The sequence below is a fragment of the Nelumbo nucifera genome, chromosome 3 (assembly GCF_055504915.1).
Source record: "Nelumbo nucifera cultivar China Antique chromosome 3, China Antique-T2T, whole genome shotgun sequence".
Lineage (NCBI taxonomy): Eukaryota > Viridiplantae > Streptophyta > Magnoliopsida > Proteales > Nelumbonaceae > Nelumbo > Nelumbo nucifera.
Genome location: NC_142651.1, coordinates 99,569,435 through 99,588,387, shown reverse-complemented (window position 1 = coordinate 99,588,387; position 18,953 = coordinate 99,569,435). Strand labels below are relative to the sequence as shown.

The following is an 18,953-nucleotide window of genomic DNA, read 5'->3' as shown; positions in this document are numbered from 1 at the left end:
CTGACCTGACACCAAAGGAGTCCGTATCCTGAGGCGGCGCACCTGACTGATTTAGGATCTGACACTTGATAACCGCACTTCAACGGCCACCTGCCACCGCCACCTCCGGTCACAGAGACGGCTCCGACAAAGAGAGTAGTGGCGGTTGTCTGCCCCAACAGAGGTGATGACACCCAAACTGGCAGAAGTGCTGAGGTAATGATACCCGACTTGACAGGAGCTTGCGAGTGAGTGCGCGAAGTGGTTATAAAAGGCTCTCTTCCTCCCCAAGAAGGAGGTATGTGATAACTTTGCGCTATCTGATTTTTTATCTTGCCTTTGAGGAAATATTAACTTGAGCTTCGAAGCACTCTCACCAAGTTCCTCCCCGGAGATTACTCGCTTTCTTCTCCGTTTCAGGCACTTTTTGCTCCAACCAGAGGCAAGACCATTGACAGCTAGGACCGGTCAGATTGCGCTCCATCACCATTCTTATAGTAAGATATGTGGTGTTAGATCAGGTTGGTGGAGGGTTGGAAGGTGTTTAGTTTGCAGAAGATCTCAACTCCTATACAACACATCAGCAATTCAAGGCTTATTATATTCATGGAAGAGAAGCCCTTTGTCAGTGGCCTTTAATGCACAGACATTACACTGTTCCATTGCCAGATGGACTTTGGAACCCCTCCTCCAGAAGATGCTTTAATGTGGCAAGGTTTAATTTACCACCTCTTTCGGAAAGGTAGGGAATAATGAATGTAGGTGGTTTTGATAGTGGAAGATGCTAATTTTTAAGAATTTGACATATCGATCAAATCGCCCATAAATTTTGATGAATTTTCATTGGTTAATGTACATCTTAGTACAAGACATTAATGCTATGTTTGGTTTAAAGGAAAAAATAGGGAAAGGAAGGAAAAGGTAGGAAAACCTTTACAAACCTTGTATAGGTTTGTACAACACAACAGCCTAAGTGTAAGAGATCCGAACTCTTCAAACATTCCCAAAGAGTGATGTATATGAATCCCAAAGCATGTGGTCAATGCTATGGATCAGAAAAAAATGATGGTCCCTTGGGACTGGATTAGCATTACAGATGATATATCATTTGCTATAATGCATCAGCAGCAACAGGAGTGGAATTAGGTAACGATGTGCATAAGAAAGCTATATTTATGAATATTCTTAATCAAGCCTTATTATATATATGAGTTCAACTACGATGCATTCACTAATATTCGCTATGTGCTAAATCTAGATCTCAACCAATCACATTAAAGTCTCGTTACTTTTCATTGATTCATGTTTCATAGAGTATATTTTCATGTTTAACAAGATGTAGTTACTATCGCATTCAACCCAATCACGTTTTTTGTTACATAGTGTATCGGATATGCACCATAGATTCTGCCTATATATAATTCTATAATTAATTGAATTCATATTTTTCCAAACACGCCCATGGAGTGTGCAGCATTTATAGAACTTCCTAAATGAGACACTTCCAAGTTCAGTATATTATCACTTCCTTATTTTTCTTTAATTTTCTCAAAGGACCTTTTGTTTTGACACCAAGTCAAACTAAAGAGATATCTAAGTAATCCAAAGGGAAAATTCCCGATTAGTACCTTGTACTTTGGGCCTAGTGCCACTTTGGTCCCTGAACTTTAAAATGCGACAATTCAATACCCGAACTTTCAAAAGACACAAATGCCCTTCGAGTGTCATCTAATTTTCTTTATCACCCATCCAAACATTAACAAAAAATTAATAGTCCTAAATCCTTACTTCTTTTATTCAAGAAATTTGGGGTCCAAAATGCCCATTGAGACGTGTGCCCAACTTTCTTGAACAGAGGAAGCAATGATTTGGGATTGTTAATTTTTTGTCAACTTTTGGATGGTTGATAAAGAAAATTAGATGACACTCAAAGGGCATTTGTGTCTTTTTAAAATGCCACTTAACGGCTGGTTAACAGCTGGTTAATGGTAGGTACTGGATTGACATGTTTTGAAAGATCGGATACTGAATTGTCACATTTTAAAGTTCGGGGACCAAAGTGGCACTGGACCCAAAGTACAAGGTACTAATCAGGAATTTTCCCTAATCCAAAATACACTTGAAAATTTTGAATTAATTAATTACTTCAAAATTGAATTTGATTATCGTCCATGGATTGCATTATTGCATATTTGTAGATATGTTTAGAGTTTAATTTTGTCAGTGGTACATTTACTGTGGTATAGCCCCATTGTTTTGGAGCTATTTAGCAAGTCTTTAAGGTAGATCTTTCAACATTCTAGTAGACAAGAGACGCACTAAGCTTTTGGGGTCTTGTCTTTAAAGATCACTGTTTGGTTTTGCATCATGGTCTAATGGGCTATTAACAACAGTTGAGAAGGCTATTTTCAACATAGAAAGACGAAAAGCTTCATTTAAAGCTTCCTGGTTTTTGGATTGATCTTTCCATATGCTCATCTTTGCGTATTTCGGTCCATGTGATACCAAACGGAAAAGACCATTTTTTCAATCTTTTGAACTTCCTGCACATGGTTTTCAAAATCGGACCGGACCGGATGGTCAGACCGAAAAACCAGGAGCCAGTCAGGTGACCAGTTTCATTTTCTAGGGCTGCAAGTCGGGCCGGGTTAGGACGGGTTGAGGCCAACCCTAGCCCAACCCTAAGTTCTAAACCCCAACCCTAACCCTAACACTAACTAAATCCCTTCAACCCTAATCCAACCCGAAGCCAATTTTGGGTTGGGTTGGGCCCAACCCAACCTTATTCTCATCCCTCAAAACCTCATAGGATTTTTCGATTTTTTATCTTAACTCAACTTTCACTACCCATATTAGTCCTATGTTTCATTAGTATTTGTTTGTTGATGTTTTTTTGTTCTTTTGGTACAAAATTCAGAAAAACAAGTGTTAGAAATAACTATAGTTTATTATGAGTTATGACTTACGATAGATCTTTCTTGGGCGGTAAACAACATAAAGGAGATGAATAATAAATTTTTCAAAAAACATAAAATAATGTTATTAAGGTTTTAGTCTTTCTGATTAGGATTAAGTGAAGTGATTATCTTAAAAGAAATACATGATACTATGTGGTGGGGGCTATACAAATATCATGCATCTAAACAAATCAATGTATGCTATATATTACATATAACATATATTTATATTTGAAATGTACTATAGAGTCGGGTTCGGGTTGGGTGGAGTTGGCTAAGGGGTCAACCCTAACCAACCCGAAGTAAAGTCGGGTTCATGAATTTTAACCCTAAGCCTAACCCGAACATCAACCCGCCCAACCTAGTCCAACTTTTTCAGGTTAGGTTAGGGTTGGGTTCAGGCCAAACCGTTTTTCCCAAAAATCGGATTTCCCCCCAAAACCGTTGATTTTGGTCAGCGAACCGTTGAACTGGGCAGTTAACTGTTCGAATGGTTTTGACCATTTTTTATTTTGTTGTTAGAACGGGCTGAGCATTCGGTTCAAATGGTCGGACCATTCGACCTGGTAACCGAACCCCTGACCGATTCGGTCACCAGGTCGGTTTTAAAAACCATGTTCCTGCATATTAAAAGATACTCCAAAAAGACATGCCAAACACCACCTTTATCTTTATCTATCATAAATTATCAAATACTAGGGGTGCAACTTGGGCAAACTCAATTTAGGCTTATGTCAAAACTTGAATGGGCCAGACTTGAAAATATGAACTCGATCTGGTGTAAAATGCCAACTTGGGCCAAATATGCTAACCCAAGTTGCACCCCTAGCTATCAAATATATATTCAAGGGGGCTCCTCTCTCTGTGGAAAATTAATGGGGTCGGCTACATGAACCCTATTCTACCATTGCATTAAATCTATTTGATGCTCAGAGATCTAGCAATATTAAATACAAAGAGGTCCATCCATGGCCTGAAAAGAAGGCAAGTGAGCAGTAGTGGATTATATGATCCTAGAGTTTCCACTTAAGTAGTAGGTTATTCCATTGCAAAGCTGGCAGCTGGACCACTGACCAAGGATCGATGGTTACGTGACCTAGCTTATATGTTGGCTCGTGTGGATCAAGTACTATTGACACATATATGCATGCATATCCACCATTACCATATAAGTGTATGACTCGCCATCATGTTATCTTTTAAGTTCACTTGTTTTTTCTCATGAGTAGAGATGGCAATTTGACCCGCACCCATGGGCCCCACTTTGATCGGAGTAGGTTTTTTGACCATTCATCAGGGTTTGGGGAAAACCCGAAACTTTGGGGTTGGGGATGGGGTGGGGGTGGTATTTGTCCATCCTATTCTGACTATATTATAGAAATAACATATATAATTATTAATAATTGGTAATATATATTATATTATAGTATAGTATAGTATTATATAATATACTATACCATATTATATTATATAACATAAAATAGTTTTAGGTAGGTTTCAAAAAAAGCAAAAAAAAAAAAATCATAAGTATACAAGTAAGAATCACCAGGGTAGGGTAGGGTAGGGTAGGGCAAAGTTGGGGATCCCTGTTCCGTGCAGGGTGGGGATGGGGTTAGGATTTTTAGCCCCATCGGGGTTCAGGGCGGCGAGGAATTTGAATTTGGGGTTGGGTACGGGATAGGCAAAACATGGCCTTGCCCCGCCCCGTTGTCATTCCTACTCATGAGGTGAGGTCATTTTGGAGCTCCGATCTCCACCAAGCAAAAATTCTATCAATATAGCATCTAGCCATACATTGGGAATATCTCTCATACATGCATGTATGTTAAATTTATGGAGAGATATTTGTGTATTCCCTATATGATATTAGATTTTCAAGCTTTGAGAGTGTGTATAGAGTTTTTGCTTGTAGAAAATCCTATTGTCACATCATCTTGCGATCGACCACATCTTGCTTTCGTGTTTTATTCTTGGAAACTTCTAAACATTATGTACATGCTATTATCGACATCTTGACCGAATGTAACTTGTGTTCCAACATGCAATTATGCAAATTTTTTATAAAGGAAATTGTAGGCAAGGATTAAAGTATCAATACATATTCTGCGCATTGCATCTATACCAATGGACCCCGAACCGTATAGATGCATCGATGCAAATAGGGTTGGGGGTTTTGAAAGTTTGGGATTAATAAAAGTTATATATCCCTAGCTCTTTCTGGCATTTAAAATAAAAAAAAAGACGAGTATCGATGATATTGATATGCACTGATACCCATTTTTAGGTATTGGGTGTATCGATATTTTGATTCTTGTTAATTGATGCCAAGAAAACTTTAGCTGTCTATCTATGCAGGCAAGACAGCATGGACTACTATCAACATGAACATTGGTATCTTCTTCCGATTAAAGCCATATCAAATTCCTTGCTTTTCACTAATGTTTGGTTTGAAGTGAAAGATAGAGAAAACCTATACATGGTTTGTAAAGATTTTCTTATCTTTCTTTTCCTTTCCCTATTTTTTTCTTCAAACTAAACACAGCCTTAAAATTAAACCAACTCTTAACATTCAACTGTAGACCTGGCAAAAAGTTGACCCAACCCGTAAACCCAACCCAAAAAAATAGGGTCAGGGTCTCATATTTAGCAACCCGAATGCGAAAACGACCCGACCCGACCCAAAAAACTGGGTTGGGTTGGGTCATGGATCAACCCGTTGACCCGATTGTCAAGTCTAATTGGAACTATTTATGTATTGTTAGAAGTTTTCACTCTTTAATTCTTTTCTAGTTAGTCTTTACTTTTTATTGTTTACTCTTTAAATTGTTAAATGTTCAAGTCTTTATTTTATATTTGAAATTTTAAGGTTAATTCTTTTAATTTTGACATTTTTCATATAATTTTTTTAAATTTCAATTATTTTTTGGGATGACCCGAATTGACCCATGGGTCAACCCTAACCCAAACATTTAGGATTAGGGTCGAGCACTTGACAACCCAACCCGAAATTCAATCCGACCCAAAATCAACCCGAAATATCTTGACCCAACCCGAACCCGACCCACCCAACCCGATTGCTAGGTCTATACTGTATAAATAGGGCTATCAATGGGATGGGTCTAACCAATAAAACCAAATATACCAAACCGGTTACATCGGTTTTGGTCCTGTGATTTGTATCCCGATTAATAATTAATGAATCAGGATAAATTCCTATTGTCATTCTGAACTGATTAAAACCCAAACTGATCGTATATGCATACACTAATTATTATTTTTATTAAGATTATATTGTTAAAAATAAAGTTCTAAATTGATATTATCATAACTAATTATAGATGCCGGGTCAGCCCAATTAATTGGGTTGAGGACTGGTTCAATTTGATCAGGGTCTAACTTACAGATCTGATTAATAATCGGTTGAGGACTGATTCGTCGTAGCCCAAGCACCCCCTACCCATGAAAGAAGAAAGCCAACAGGACAGAAAGAAATTGGCTCAGGATAAAACCAATTAAAACAAAAAATGTACAAAAAACATCTCTAAGACACCCTAACCCAAACAAAGAAGGAATTTAAGGCTGTATTTGGTTGCAATGCAAATATATCCGCACTGATGCAAAATTATGACAGTGTAAATGATTTGAGTGTAAATTATGACTTATTTTTGTTTTAAATTTTAGCTTATTTTGTTTGATTGCAGTACAAATAACGTAAATTAAGACAGGAAGCAGAATAAACTAAAACCCAAAACAAAGTTGAATGAGAATTTGCATTTTTTTTTTCATCTGCACTCCCATGTTTTTATACTAATGCTGCAACCAAACACTGCCTAAAGATCAGCAATCAAACCAAATTCCTCTCCCTACTTCCTCTACCTCTCTATCTATGCCTTTTGTACTCTTACTCTCTTAGCACCTTTTCCTAGCCTAAACTACTTTATCTACATAAAAATTTACAAGTTTCATACTCGTCAGCAGTCATCTTCACTAAGCTCCTCCAAACCAAACCATACCGGGAGGTTGCTTTCCACTAATTCTCATTATAATCTCCAATTAGTTGTTTTATAAGGATGGGATTATATAACCTATATGGGTACTAATAGGGTACGGTATTAGACTAAACCCAACTTTCCCTAATCCAAATATTGTTGGAGAGCATAGTTTATTTATTAGGTGTTGATTTAATAATATTTTAAATTTTATGTAAAGGACAATTGATAGTTTATATTTTTTTTTTTACATATCTTAATCAAATAATTAAAATTTTGATACTTATTTATGATATTTTACTTATAACACAAAATAATAAGAAATTAGATACGGGTTTAAACCCAATCCACCCTACCCTTGAATGTAGGTTTTCAAAATCCAAAACTATAGTTCTTGGACAGATATAGATTGAGAAATTTAGGAAAAATAAAATCTAAATTTATAAAATCCTCATCAAACTCGCCCTGTTGCCATCCTCCCTTAATTATAACAATATCCTTGCCATTTTGGGAGGAGATATACACAATTTCCCACTTTTAACTAGAAGAAAATTTCCATTGCCATTTGTGGTCTCCAATTATCATACCAAAAAACAAAAAAGCACAAGTACGAAAAAAGAAAATGGTTTTGTACTTTTGTTAAAAATTCTTCAAAAGCGCCAAATTAAACTGGAACATGCCTATAGGATTGACTGATTAGGCTGTTTCTTTGTGCTTAGATATTTTCTCACGTGGGACCCATCAAGTGGAATTTCTTTGTTGGATCTTTTCTGGGGTGAGACCCATCAGCTAATTAGAATAGATCTCTTCTCAGCCATAGGAATTTCACCTTATTAAGCACTAATTCCCTCTTCGGATATAGGGGGTAAAATGACAGTAAATTTATGTAAAGTTAACATAAATTTATAAATTTAATAGTAAAAATAAATTTATCTAAATATAAAATTCAATATGACTATGTTTATAATATAATCTTATAAGATCAAATTAGTCCTAGCGGATGGTTTAGCATGATCCAAATTCAATTCAATTAGTAAATGGGTCATGTTTTCAGATCCCATTTGATCTAGTACTAAATGGATATTTTAATCTGACTTGAATAAATCAAATTCAAAATTAAAATCAGATTAACTAATCTGATTCATTTGCAACCCTAATAAAATTGGAGGTTAATGTCATCATGCTCGACCCAATAAAAGAAGTGCTCTATGTAGAGAATAAGTGCCTGTTTGGGAAGGCTTTCGCATAGCAGCTTCTCGCATTTCAAGATGGGCCTCACATGAAAAATGTAGAAGTTATGCTTGGTAAAAATTCGGAATGCAGACATGAGCATTCCGGCCTAATGCCATTTTTATGATTTTTGAGTGAAGTTACCCTAGGTATAGCTCATCTGGAACACTCACGCTCAACCATTGTCGGTTCTTATAGCAGTTCAATGAATGTAAAAGCTCTTTCAACTTAAGCTTTTAGGTTGAATGGTTCTTTAAGATAGTATTAACAACGTTTGATTAAGTGGTCCAGTGTTCTATCCTTGTTAATTAATTACCCCATTATAATTAATTCGATTTTAACATAAGGTATGGATGGGTTGAACATTTATTTGAGACAACTAACATGCAAATGGGTGGATTGATTATTGTGTTTATCTCTCCTTCACTCCAAAATATAGTTGTAGTCATGCGATTGCTTTCTTCTTCTTCTTCTTCTTCTTTATGAAAGGTTCTTTTTATCATCATTACTAGTTGGATGAAGATGTAATCTCTTTGAAAAGCCAAACCCTAAAAGTAGTATAGTAGTAATGGCTATTGGCTAACCCATAGACTGAACTATTTCCATACTAGGTAGACTACATTTGTCATCATATACAAGGGATATTTTAACAAGGCAAGTCTCTTGAATATATGAGTCTCAGCCCCAGGATTTCAGCATGATAGACTAAACGGATTCTTGCTCAAATAGCTCTCATCCAAATGTGGAAGTTTCAGCCCAACAAACCACTTAATTATCATCTCCTATAATCTTATTATTGCTTATGGGTGTCTCTCAAATCACTCAAGATTTGAGAAATCAACAGCAACCATTGCTTTACAGTAGGAGATGATAGGGTTGAATGGAACTAGAATTAACATCTTTTGATCATATCTAATGCAAGCCCAGCGTATGATAGATGGTCTGAAAGAGCCACATCAGTATTATATTCCACCCAGGAGACTGTAATAATAGATAAAATGGCAGTACATGCAGCAATCTAGTTCATCACTCATCAGCTGACATCTTTAGGGAGCCTTCCCCATAGAATAAAATAAAACTGGTAGATGACTAAAATATATACAAGAAAGGTTGCGTGGTCATTTCACAAACACTAATCATATCTTGTTAAAGTCAACGAATGAGATACAGAGGAGCAGACGAGGTGGAAAGATCTTTACAGATCTCAAGAAAGGACCCAGTTGGGGTTTTGTTTGTTGGTGTTTATTACTAACCTAAATGATCAATCTTGCAATGAATTATATATATGTAGTTCAATTCATTCTCCCATTCATTAAATGATGGGTGGTCAAAATTAACCAAATCAACCCTCCACATGGTTGAAATGAGAAAAGTCTAAGGTCTAAAGTCAGTCAGTCTAGTTCTAGCTCAGTAATTCAAAGTGGATTTACCCATTTAGATTATAACTTCCTCCCTTGTGAGAAGGTAAGCTTAGTCAATTGATGTGAATCTCGATGGTACTTCCATGGAGTCTAAGTCAATGGTTAAAATTTATAACTTGAGGAATATCAGGGAAAAATGTTTTAATACAAACCCAAATAAGCAATGGCCTAATAAATTAATTATTTATCACAACTACCATCCAGCTCCTCTCCATATAACTCTATATATTCCTCTATTTCTCTCTGATATATATATACTACTTTACAAGCAGTGAAGCCACTTTGTCAGCAAAGGAGTTGCAGAAGAAAATTCTTGCAAGAGCGTAGGAAATGGAGAGCAGCCAGACCCAATATAAGGCTGCCAATACTGTGGAAGGAAAAGGGGGGATTGAGAGCGGAGGGAAGGGGACTGAAGTGGCTAACCCAAGAGGTGTGAGGTCGTCGGACTTCCTACTTCGACTACTGGCTTTGGCCACAACCCTGGTGGCGGCCACCGTGATGGGTGTTGCTAGGGAGACTAAGGTTGTCTCTTTCCCCCTCCTCCCTAACCTTTCACCCTACAAAATTTCTGTTACTGCTAAGTCTCGCTACTCCTCTGCTTTGGTGTAAGCATCCTTCTCATTATTCTCCCTCTTCTTTTGTTATTTTTGGTTTGAACTCAGATACCTTATCTTCTTCCCTTTCCCGTTTACTCAAATCTCATTTATTTAGGCATTCATCTCAGCTTTGCTGAAAACATAGCAGATTTGGTATTTATAGCTTTTGGGCTTGAAGATTTATCCCCCTCTCTTGGTTGGGCAGCTTGGACATGAAACTTAATGTCTATATATGAACCCAGTGGCAAAAAGAACAAACAGAAGATGCTTTGATATAACTATATATATATATATATTTATCTTTATATGTAGTGGAATTCTTTGCTTGTCTGGATAAATTTTGCAGCTAAGCTTGTTACTGCAACCCTTGACCACCTTAGCTTGATTCACCAATTCACCTCATAATTAACTGATGTTTGGTTGTTGAGCTTTAATGAGTTGCAGTAGAACTGTTTTAGAGTAATTTCTGGTGTCAAGTGTACAACAAAATGACAACAATATAAAGCATGGTTTGGGGAGTGTTTTTTTACCCAGAAAACACCCTTGATTAGGGAGTAGTGTTCTAAACTTCCATGGCCATCACAGCACCTGGTGTGCTTTGTTCCCTGCTGCCCTGGCACAGTGGTCTCTGTTGGGAGGAGGGAGCACTTCTGCACCTAGTGATCACTGGTTAGTGCAGCACATATTATACACGGCTCCTCACACGAGGGCCCATTGGGCTTGAACTGTGAAAAGCACAGCCCACCCAAATCTTGATTTGAAACTTAATTAATTATAATGGAGGTAAGGAGGAGAGGATCGAACACTAGACCACATCACCACCAACAACAACACAACATCATTCATGTAAATAGACCTCCTAAAAGTACTACCCTTTAGTTGATAACTTGTTATCCATTGGTTGAGATCACTAAATTAACTGGGTTTTATTGATTTTTCACTTTTGTCAAGATACTTCCTGGTGTCGAACGCCATAGCCTGTGCTTATGCAGCGTTGTCTCTGCTGCTATCACTTGCGAAACAAGCCGGAACCGACGCCTTTTCATTGGCCATCATCGTCCTCGACGTGATGATGGTGGGGCTGCTCTTCTCCGGCAATGGGGCCGCTGCGGCCATCGGCGTCGTCGGCTACGAAGGCAACTCGCACGCCAACTGGCAGAAGGTTTGCGACGTGTTCGGGACCTACTGTCGCCAGGTCACGGCCTCCATCGTCGTGTCTCTCATCGGGTCCCTCCTGTTTCTCTTGTTGGTGGTGCTCGGCGTTTTGAACCTCCGCCGGCGATCTTATTAGATTACAGCAGCTTAGTATTATGAATCTATTGGCTCTTCTGTGTTTGCCATGGCGCCGTTTGAGCTATATGGTTATGGGCTTGTGTACTACCGTAAACGTGCTGTACTTGGATGTTGACTGATCGGATTTCTGATAGGTTTGAGACCACGTAATTCATTAATTGTGCATTCAATGTTGCTTCATGGCTACGGCGGTCTGTCTACGTACCAGTCAATCAATGGTAAGCACTCATTTGATTGACCTGATCATCTGAGAATCTTACCGGTCCAGAATTCATTGGTTTTCATTTCTGTTCGGGAGATAAATGAACAACGTAATAGACAGGAGGGTGAGAAAGGTCCCATCTCCCCACCATCACTGTATTTAACTTACCCCTGAAATTGATTGACTCATCGTGAGAAGCCCCTCTTACAACTTTGGTTGCAGAGGGCCCATCAATTCAAACACGAGGAAACTTGGTATATGTTTGGCATCGATGCTGCAGTTGCAGCACGGATGTCTGTCGCTTGGAGCATCATTTTCTCAGAAAATGGTCTTTATTTTTGTTTAAAATTATTGTTATCCCGTGGGATGTTTATGGAGCAACAGCAATTTTTTCTGTTTGGTACCATTACTCCAGGAAACGTTTTCAGCACTGGTACCCATTATCCAGTGCCACATCACTGCCTTATTGGAAATGCCAAATTTAGCGTTGGTCCAAGTCGTGGCTTCCTGATTTTCGAGGCATGACTTGGAGCACAATTTTTTTTATGGAAAAACGGTTCCAAACAAATGTCTATTTATTGAAACACCATTTTTTTCCGATGTGGCGCTGATGTGGCACCGTTGCTCCAAGAAATGGCAACGATGCCAAACAGCCACTTAAGAGCTTGTTTGGTTAGGTCTAGAATAGGAATCGGATGAATGACCCATTTGGAATATTCCAATTGTTTGGTTGCTAGAATGGCATTTTTCATTTGAGAGAATGAAATCACTCCAATTTTAATTTCAAGAGATTTTGATTCGATTTTGATTCTGATTCTAACAACGAACCAAATGGACCCTAAGAACAAAAGGGTGCAACCCTTTCGGCTTGACATTCCATCAGTGCCCTAATTTGAATGTTAATTTTTCAAATTTGATCATCAAATTCATGTACCAGTAGGTCCAGTACCACAAGAATTATATGTTGAGACTTACAAATTAAAACAAAATGATCAAATTGTTGTTTGGGCGATGAAACTCGATCCCAGCTTGTCCCTTCCTTCTTAAGGATGGGTTTGGTTGCAGTGGGTGCAAAATTAGCACCCAGTTCAGTTTGGATTTTGTTTGTTTGTGATTATTATTTGTGTTTCTATATGATATAAAATTTGTATATTTTGCCTATGTTTGATTGCAATGCAAATAAATTTGTACTGATACAAAACTATGGCAGTGCAAATGATTTGAGTGTAAATTCTGACCTATTTGTTATTTCAAATTTTAGCTTATTTTATTTGATTGCAGTACAAATGAAGTAAATTATGACATGAAACAAAATAAAGTAAAATCCAAAATAAAATTAAACAAGAAATTACATTTTTATATTTGCACTCCATGCATTTATACTAATGCAAATAAAATTGCAGTACTGCATCCAAACAAAGCCTTTGTACTGCAGTGAAAATTTTGCATTCCAAAAATTGATGCAAAATTTGCACCACCTTCCTCTTGCCTCAATTCTTTCTCGTATAAAATGGGGATGACATCTCGCATTTCCTGCGGTTGTACAACAATTCTGAGACCCCTCAATAAAATGTAAATACAGCGTTTGCAATAATTTAAGGCATCACATCAACTAAACTTTTATTTCAAGTGTGTTGGTTACATTAGGGCAGAATGAGATCTGCTCCTCACACAGGGGCGCCTCACATGCACATCCACTGCGCATTGGGAACGTCTCCCGTGAATAATAACTTATAAGTACGTGAGATGTTCCCAATGCATGGTACGATGTGCGTGTAAGGCACGAGTGAGACGCCCTGTGTGAGGAGCAGATCCGGTCTCCATTGGGGCTTGCATGCTGGAAATGTCTTCTCATATTTTTACTGCGCTATTTTACTTCTCACAAACCAATAAGGCAAAGTCAAATCTAAATCAAAAGTAAACTAGAATTTACAACCCTCCTGCACACCCATGCATTTTCACTAGTGCAAATTTCATTTATGCTGCAACCAAATATTGTAGCCTAAGTTTTGATAAATAAATCAAAAACACAGAGCCAATGGTCTCTTGCTTAATTCCATGGTTTGGTGTGGTGGCGAATTGGGCCATATTTGGTTCAACTCTCATTTTTATTCATTCCAATAAAAAAAAAATCTAGAATGGATAAGAATGGATAGAAATGAGTAAAATGAGAAAATGCTACTATGAACCAAACATTTTTTTTTTTTTTCAAAAAATGAATTCTTTTTGTGACAAGATAGAGAATAGATTTTGAACCCATTTGGCTTCAAATTTCATTTCCAATAATGTTTTAATCAACCAAAATAGTAATATAGGTATACATACAACACTCATTAGCAAATATATAATGAAAACATGCAAACAAAACACCGATCAACCATGTGGGCCCTACAAGCTACAGAAAAGAAAAAGGACAAGAAACTAGAAAAGCTTTTGCATTTGGTTACATAGAGAAAATTTAGAAGAAGCAATTCACACCTATTTAAAACTAATTAAAAGGAAATTATTTTGTTGAATTGATTAGGCAATTGTACAAAAGAAGAAAAGAGCTTGGAGCTTCAAAATAGAAATGGAATTTAAATTTTTTAAAATTAAAAAAAAATTAATAACATGAAAAAGTAAAAATTGTCTAACAATTTCATCAAATAGTATATTAAATAAAGATAATATATTAAATATGTCATAAAACATAGTAAAACATCATAAAATAGAGCATCATATTGCTTAAAAACCACCGACAGATGGCCAATAGACAATGTCCGTCACCACAAGTTTCCACGATAGACTGCTGGGCATCCATTGATAAAAAATTGCATATATTGGTGGGTAAAAATTCTATGACCGCTAACATAGAATTTGTTTAAAGAATGAAAATGAGCAATATGAGACATTATTATTTTTTATGTTGCAAGTTGGCTCAATTTTTATGCTAAAACTCATTTTTTCAATCTAAAATGAATGAGGTATATGGTGAAATTTTTGTAAACAAACATTTAGAAAAAATGAAAAAATGTGATTTCATTCTTACCCCGAGTTTGTTTATGATTGTTTTCATCCTTTCGTGCATATTTTTTGGATTTTGGGTGAATTTTTGTAAATCAAGTGTTTTGAATTTTGAGAATGGATGATGAAATTTGTATTAAAGAGTCTATCGACTTAAAGCAAAGATGCATTAATTTGTGATCAAATGTTTTGATTTTTTTTTTTTGTAGAAAAAAATTTTGAATGAAGAATAGACTTTCAAAATTGCATTTGTAATTGATATTTTGATTTTTGTATTTCATTCCAATTTAGATGAATGTAGGGAAAACATGTTATTTGAAGCAAATCAGGAATAATTTAAAAAAAAAATAGGTTATATGAAAACAAATAAAGATTTAGTGGCAATCACGACTGCCACTAAAAAAATCACGTCAAACTTATAGTAACAGTTGTTCATCCTTTAATAAAAGTAGTTTCAGCGACAATCAAAGGATAAATTTCTTAAAGTACCCCCATGGTTTTGGAAATTGACTAACTCTATCCTTATTATTTATATATTGTCTTAAAGTACCCTTAAATTTTTTGACAATTGTCTTTAACTTTCCATTGGACTCTGTCACATGTGACATCACGTGATTAATATATTTTTATGAAAATTTCTAAAATACCCCCTTTTCATAAAATCCCTAGTGCATCACTTTCCCCTACTCCCCCAAACATATACTGCCCCACGATTCCTCCAACGCCATGGTAGCGTGGCCTGGCCCTAAACCGGCACCCCACCAAGTTCATCAGCCCCACACTTACCGACATTGAAGTCACCGAAACTCACTACAAACATGAACAATGCTCAGTAAAGCTCCTCCGGACCTCCCAAAATCCTCAAGTTTAGAGCCAAACCACCCAAATCCCTTGCACTTTCAGAGCCTCATCAAAGGAAGAATAGAAGCTCTCGGGTAAGAAATAAGCCACCAACTTCTGGATTCTGTGTTGGATCTACAAGAAACATTTTAATGTTGAAAAGTCGGTGCCAGGCACATCGGCTTGTGTTCCTTGGTTACAGTGCTATGCATAAAGGATATCACTGCTACTTACCCTCTACAAGTAGGATCATTGCCTGGCGACATGTTTAGTTTGATGAGAATCACTTCCCATATGCAGATGTCTCTCTATCACAGTTCCTGTTACTGCAACTCAGACACAACCTCACTCATCTGGGACCACACTACAGCTCTAAGGGATGACAACTAACTCTCCCTCTCACTTGGTCTCTCTAACACTGCACGTGACACTCATCAGTTGGCTACATCTACATGTGCTGTGGACGTTGTGGGGGGCTGATTTGAATTCCACATTCCATTATAAAAGCAATGTTCAAAGCATTGGCACATGAAAATTTGATTGCATGAGTTCAGGGATGATGGGTTCTTTGCCCCAACTCGTTCCCAATAATCCAACACAAAGAATGGAAACAGAGGTATACGTCCCAACCATGCCTTCACTTCTCCAAGTGGATTCTCCATCGGAGAAATTTGGAGGGAGTTCCATACAAGTCAGATGAAGAAATTGAGAGTGGGCTGATATTACAGCGAACTGACAATTCCAGCAGCAGTAGCAGCCAAGCTCAAATTTATTCGATCAACACTTACCCGATCCAATTAACCCGTTTGGGTTTAAATACTCTCATACTCTGTAGCTGACATCAGATGCTTTGGGTACAGACAATAAAATACTAATTTGGGGAATTATTGCGAATTAAAAGCTTGAATTATAGAAAGTGAGAGAGAGAACAAATAAGCAAATAAGAAGAAGCAGTGAAAATGAGTACAAGAGAGAGAAGGAATGGTACTTTTGGAGAGGAGTGGTATTTCTTCAGTGGCAATGTGGCATATTTGGATAAAGGCAGTGGAACACAAAGGGATAATAAGAGGGAGGTGGCGCCGGCGGGTCTGGTGGTTCTGGTGCCTAAGATTCAAGTGGATGCAAAACATCTGGTGGTGGACCCAATTTTGATATTGGTGGTGGCAAAAGGTGGTGTTTCGATGTATTGTTGCCAATAAAAATGACCGATCAGATGCCAATGCGGTGGTGGCCGAGTTAAGCTGTATTCGAATTGTACACAAATGTTTCATTTTGAAAATTTAAAGAAGAATAATGGGCAAAATAGTCTTTATCATCTTTTTGTTAATGGACTTTAATGGCAAGGAGGATTAAGTCAATTGTCAAAAAACTTGGGGGCACTTTAAGACTATATGTAAATAACATGGTAGAATTGCTCAATTTCCTAAAACTTATGGGATACTTTAAGAAATTTGCCCTTTGTATTTTACCAGCAGTGGCAAAAACTGCCTACAACTTCTAGCGACACTTCTTTTAGCGGCATGTTGCTGACTGCCGGTAAATCTTCTAGCGGTAGTTTTAAGGACCTTTAGTAAAGTCACTTTTTCCTGTAGTGTCTCATGTTATTCATTCCTGCCTAGAATGAACAAGAATTAAAAGAATGAAACCCATAACAATAAACCTAGCATGACCTTAATTAATTTCTACACTTTACAGCATTAGTAAAACATACACCCAAAAGCAAACAAAATGTCAAAATCTCACTGGTCCTAAGAAAGGTTAAAGCACTCAAAAGTGAAGAAGATGAAGTCTCCATCCCCCAATGGTGTTGAAGTAGACTTTTGGGAAGATAGAGTTGCCATTCTCCCTTTTTCTTCTTAGCCCTCTTAATTGTTTCCAGTATTAATGCATAACATTGAGCTCTCTTTCCGTTCTCCTTCTTTCATGTCTCTATCGTCTTTCCCTTCCTAGTTTCATCTCTCCACATATTTAATTTTAATGGCAACAGAGATGAGATGGCGACCAATACTATATCTAATGGAATCAATCAGGTGGTTTTCATCACAATTTACGGAGGATTGTGATTGGTCAAAGCCTTTCCGATATCATATCTTTCCAGTATCATAGATTTTTCCTTTATTTAAACTCAATAACGGACAAGTGATTAGGTGAAGAGGGTATTCAATAATAATCTCACAAAGTGACATTGGCCTGCACAAGTTAACTTTTATTTTATTTTTTTAGGGGATTAAAAAATATCTTTTAGTGTGATAAATTAAGTGTATATATAAAGTGTCATTTTCTAAATTGGTGAAAAATCAATGAAATCAAAACTAGGAAGGGGTGTTTGGTTCATGATTATTTTCATGTGATTCACAAACACGACCAGCGAGATAACTATTTTTTTAATTGAGAACAATTTTTTAATGGTGTAAGCATGACATCATAGTTATATGGTGTGACACATACCAATATTAAGAGTTTACATCTCCGCCCCACAGTACAACATCTCCCAATGATAATATCAGTCCCAATGGTGTCATCATCGAGAGATGTTCTCAATACACGACGGAGATGTACTGTGGGGCGGAGATGTAATCTCCAATATGAAACCCATGATAATGCCACTACATATGATGGTTTAGGGGTCGAGCAAAAGTCAATAGTGAATGTTTATGTACACATGCATGAACCTGTTATGGTCCCGCGCGTAGGATCCCGTCACGGGTCGGTCCACGGTACGAAGCCCTGCTTCCCCTTGCGCCTTCCCTTGCGTGCAGACCCTATTGTGGATCATAAGAATGTTGTACAGGGTATGCTTACAGTAGAGGACCTCAAGAGTGTCCTTACCGAAGAGGACCATGCGTTTTAAAATATCCTCTCGGCCTTCCCCATATATTTTTTCCTCAATATTACAAAACATAGGGCTATCCATGAACACAAAATCTATGTCATCAATATAAGCTTGGAAAAAAATTACCTCTATATCCTGCCCCTCCACCTTACATCTCTTGCGCACTCCTGTTTCTTGGATTTCTGTATAGTTACCATATGTTGGTGCCGCAACCATAACTTTATGTCCACGCTGAGCCAAGGCCTTCGATAAAGCCCCAGCAACATTGCCAAGCCCACCTGCCTTCGTCAAAGGAGCGCATTCAGCAGGTTCTACTATAATGTTCGTGTCATCGTCCCTGGCCAAAAGAGGAGACTTTACAGTTTCATCCTCCGTGCGCTGATCCTTGGAATTAACTACGGCTGTAGGGGCAGCGATCTGTTGTTCGCTGCATGCCTCTGCCCAGTCCGAACGGCGTCTATTTGTGTTGGCGATTCCCTCCGGACTCATTTCTTTATTGGAGAGGAATGCTTCCAGCAGGCGTCGCATCTCCCAGACGTCTTCCCTGACTTCACGAACCTCCATGCTGGTTTCTGCAAGTTGGTGTTCCAGTTTGTGGACCTTGGAAGAC

At 37.6% G+C, this 18,953-nt stretch overlaps 1 protein-coding gene across 1 annotated transcript; it reads left to right on the top strand.

The window, feature by feature from the left end:
• Positions 1–9,820: 9,820 nt before the first annotated feature.
• Positions 9,821–11,635, top strand: LOC104588943 (CASP-like protein 1E2). The gene is made up of 2 exons (XM_010247083.3): positions 9,821–10,181; positions 11,124–11,635. The coding sequence occupies exons 1-2, from the start codon at positions 9,907–9,909 to the stop codon at positions 11,461–11,463; spliced, it is 615 nt and encodes a 204-aa protein (XP_010245385.1). The 5' UTR covers positions 9,821–9,906; the 3' UTR covers positions 11,464–11,635.
• The last annotated feature ends 7,318 nt before the right edge of the window (positions 11,636–18,953 follow it).

What these genes read in the sequence shown, in the direction of transcription:
- LOC104588943 (XM_010247083.3), top strand. Translation starts at nt 9,907, where the DNA reads ATGGAGAGCAGCCAGACCCAATATAAGGCTGCCAATACTGTGGAAGGA. An exon ending in CGCTACTCCTCTGCTTTGGT is followed by an intron (nt 10,182 to 11,123) that starts GTAAGCATCCTT and finishes ACTTTTGTCAAG; the next exon opens with ATACTTCCTGGTGTCGAACG.